This window comes from Fulmarus glacialis, unplaced genomic scaffold (assembly GCF_000690835.1).
Source record: "Fulmarus glacialis isolate BGI_N327 unplaced genomic scaffold, ASM69083v1 scaffold176, whole genome shotgun sequence".
NCBI classification, from domain to species: Eukaryota; Metazoa; Chordata; class Aves; order Procellariiformes; family Procellariidae; genus Fulmarus; species Fulmarus glacialis.
The window spans coordinates 1-3,227 of NW_009219788.1; the positions used below are offsets into that span (position 1 = coordinate 1).

At 47.6% G+C, this 3,227-nt stretch overlaps 1 protein-coding gene across 1 annotated transcript in view; it reads right to left on the reverse strand.

Annotated features, from left to right (window-relative positions):
- FGFRL1 (fibroblast growth factor receptor-like 1) overlaps nucleotides 1–3,227 on the reverse strand; it is a 93,061-nt gene continuing 89,834 nt past the window's right edge. Inside the window, exon 6 of the mRNA XM_009580479.1 lies at nucleotides 1–516. Within this exon, the coding sequence (XP_009578774.1) occupies nucleotides 107–516 (410 nt within the window). The 3' untranslated portion in view covers nucleotides 1–106. The remainder of the gene's footprint in view (nucleotides 517–3,227) is intronic.

The window sequence follows — 3,227 nt, forward strand, 5'->3', positions numbered from 1 at the left end:
TTCTGTCTGCTTTGCCTATTGCTGGCAGTGTGAGCTGACTTGGAGCAGTCTCTTCTGAGGTACCACGAGGAAAAGCCCAAATGAGCTACTGTACACGGCCGCCCTCTTAGCACTGGTACTGAATGTGCTGGTGCTGATGGACTTTGCCTTCCACGTGCGAGTGGGTGTGGGTGTGGATGTCCGTGTAAATCTTTGGGTAGATTTTGGATGCCATGGCCGGGGCAAGTGCAGGCCCTTGCGACAGTAAATGCTGCTGCTGGGCGACATATTCCTCATAGTTTATGGAGGAGATGCAGTCTTTGTCGGGGACCTGGGAGACGCAGATTCTGTCCCGGGGCTGCGGCCGGTGCACGGGGGCAGCAGCTGGTGGGGAGCAGGGTTTCTTCTTGGTCTGGCAAAGCCACAAGAGGATCGTTCCGAAGATGAAGACGGCTCCGGCGGGGATGCCGATGATCACGGGCCAGGGAAGGCTGCTGGCTGAGGAGGGGGGCACAGGTGCACTCGGAGGCTTGGGATCTGGACATCACGGCAGAAGAGAGACAGAAAGAGTTAATTAAATGCAGGCAAAGTGAATTCAAAACAGATGTCACACTTGGGCTGGCTTTTGTACAGGCTGTCTGGCAACCCTGCCAGACTAAGTAACAAGGGAGAAATCAAGCCAGCACATGATGTTTGGTAACTGCTTTGCTTTTCAGTGCTCCTGGAAGGACAAGCAACTCATTTTCTCTGGTTTAGGGGTCGGGAGGGAAGTCTTTGGGGAATTTTTTAACTTTCTTATCCAAGCTTTAATGGATGCACTAGAGCCAGCCAGAGAGAGTTTCTTAACACCCTCTGCGACGGGCTGGGCTTCGCTGCCCAGATTGGAGGACACAACATGGGACGTGTTGGTAATACCTCCATGTCAGAGGCCCAGGAGGTACGATCGGGTTGCGCAGAACAACGGCACGTTGCCCACTTGCCTCTGCCAGGTGTAGCTGTGTCTGCGTGGGCTTTAGACACTGTGTAGTATCCCTTTCTGGCAATACTGAAGCTACTCAGGCAGCACAAATGTGGTGTTTTAGAGGGGTTGTCTTCAATTTTTTGTGTGGCTGGGAGGAAGACTGAAGGATGTGAAAACGTCCCCTTCTCGGTGCCCAAGCCACGGAGAACTGAAAGTTCACACGGCATTAAAGTGTGTGTCCAATTCCCTATGCCAAATGGGCTCTACCTTCACCACACTCTTTGGAGCTGCCGTTGGCTTTCCCAAGGGCAGCGAATTCAGTTACCGGAAGAGATAAGGTACTTCAGACAGCACCGTTCACACCTACCTCCCCCTTCCCCTCTCTGCTGTTGGCAGTCTGTACATCCCTGGGTAGCCACTCCGGTTTCTCAGCCTGATCTCTTGATTTATGGACCCAAAAGGAGTCTTGGGGTAGGATCCTAGCTATCAAAATCCCCATCTAGATAGCTACTAGCTGGGATTTCCAAAGCCCTGAAAAATACCTAGGCACAGAATTCAGCTTGCAGGGAGACACTCAAGAAACTTTGAAATCCGCAGGCTATCCAAATGGCCCAATATCTTATATTCAAACATATATCACTTAACTTTCAAGCCAAACTTCTTTAAGACACTAATGTCTTTTTCTCTCCTTGACAAATAATTCTACGGCTAGTTTGAAATATTAAATATATACCATGTGGTCTCTTTGAAGTCAGAAGGACCTACACTGTTGACCTCAATAGACAAAACTTTGATTCACCAACACTGGAAATTACGGAATAATTTAGGTTGGAAGGGGAGTCTGAAGGTCATCTGGTCCAGCCCCCTGCTCAAAGCAAGACATGATCAGGGAACTGACCCATCAGCTGACCACAAAAACAACAGTCTTCATGTTGGTTGGCAGAAATCCTCTGCTGGGCTGAAACGAAAGTGTTTTGATATTCATCTACGTTGTTCTTCGGAGCTGTTTAGTAGATTTACAAGCAAAATGGTGTTTTTCTAACTTGTGGCCTTGCAACCACATCTTTGCCTCTGAGGGCAAGCTGGGTTCTCCTTCTCCATCATTGCCAATAACAACAGGACTGCAGGCTCTGGTTCTGGTATGAGGCCCCATTATAGTCCCATTTAAACCAATGGAAAGTCTCCCACTGATATCAGTGGGAGCTGGATCAAACTCTCATAGTTCAAAAACTCCCGGAGGCTTTGAGTTATATCCCACCCATGCAGCCTTTTCCTTGGGATTGACAGGCTTTCTAGTTGGAGTTTAGTCCTAAATTTAAGTGATGCTGAAGAAGACACCAAGAGCATTCTCTTACTTGGCAACCGGCTGTCAGTGTCCAAATTCAAGCTAGTGACTCTCGATGGCTCGAGACACAGAGCTTTAGCAATCAGTGAGCAGAAGAAGCCAAGCTGCCTTAGTTATAGGAGTCATGAACATTTTCCCCACTACCTACAAAGAAAAGCAGTCCTAACAGCCTGGGAGAGTTAATGATCTCTGTCTCTTGCTGATGTCTTGACAGGAGACACCCCATTAGACCTGACAGCTAAAATGTTTTGATACTGGCTCCAGCTCCTGCACTCTCTTAGCTCTGTTGGCCTTGCGGTGGCGAAGAGAAGAAAAAGAAGAAAGATTGATTTTTGTCATAAATCTGGAAGATCTGAAGCTAGATTCACATGGCAAGATGAGGCAGAAAGAAATGCCCTGTTCAATAAAAAATATTTATCAGGGCAGAACTGCACAGTCAGGAGGCAAAGGAGTAAATGATAAAGCGAGGATGGTGTGCCTGAAACACGCTCGATACAGCCTCAGTTGGACATGGCCACCGGCTCTGAGGCCTGGGGAGAGAAGGAAGCAGCTGTGAGTTTGGTACAAGAGTCCCCAGGGAATCATTGGGTAAGAATTTAACTAATCAATCATTCTCTCTTTCACACTTGTTCTTTTCCTTTCCTTGTGACTGGGACAGTTTCTATTCTTCTCTCATTTTATGGGCCTGTATCATTGTTTCCTTTTACCAGTAAAAGCAATATAAGTAAGAGCAAGAGAAAGAAGAAATGTAAGGGAATGGGGTTGCAAACCGTGCTGCTATTCAGTTCTCCTCTCACCTCCCACATCCTATTGCTGAAGTGATGTAGTGCCTGCAACTGCAGTATCATTTCCCAGCTCCTCTCATACAGGAGCAGATCATTCGTTTTATTTTGCTTTGCTGCAGTCATTATTCCCCATGAAGGGAGAAAAGCAATCATCATC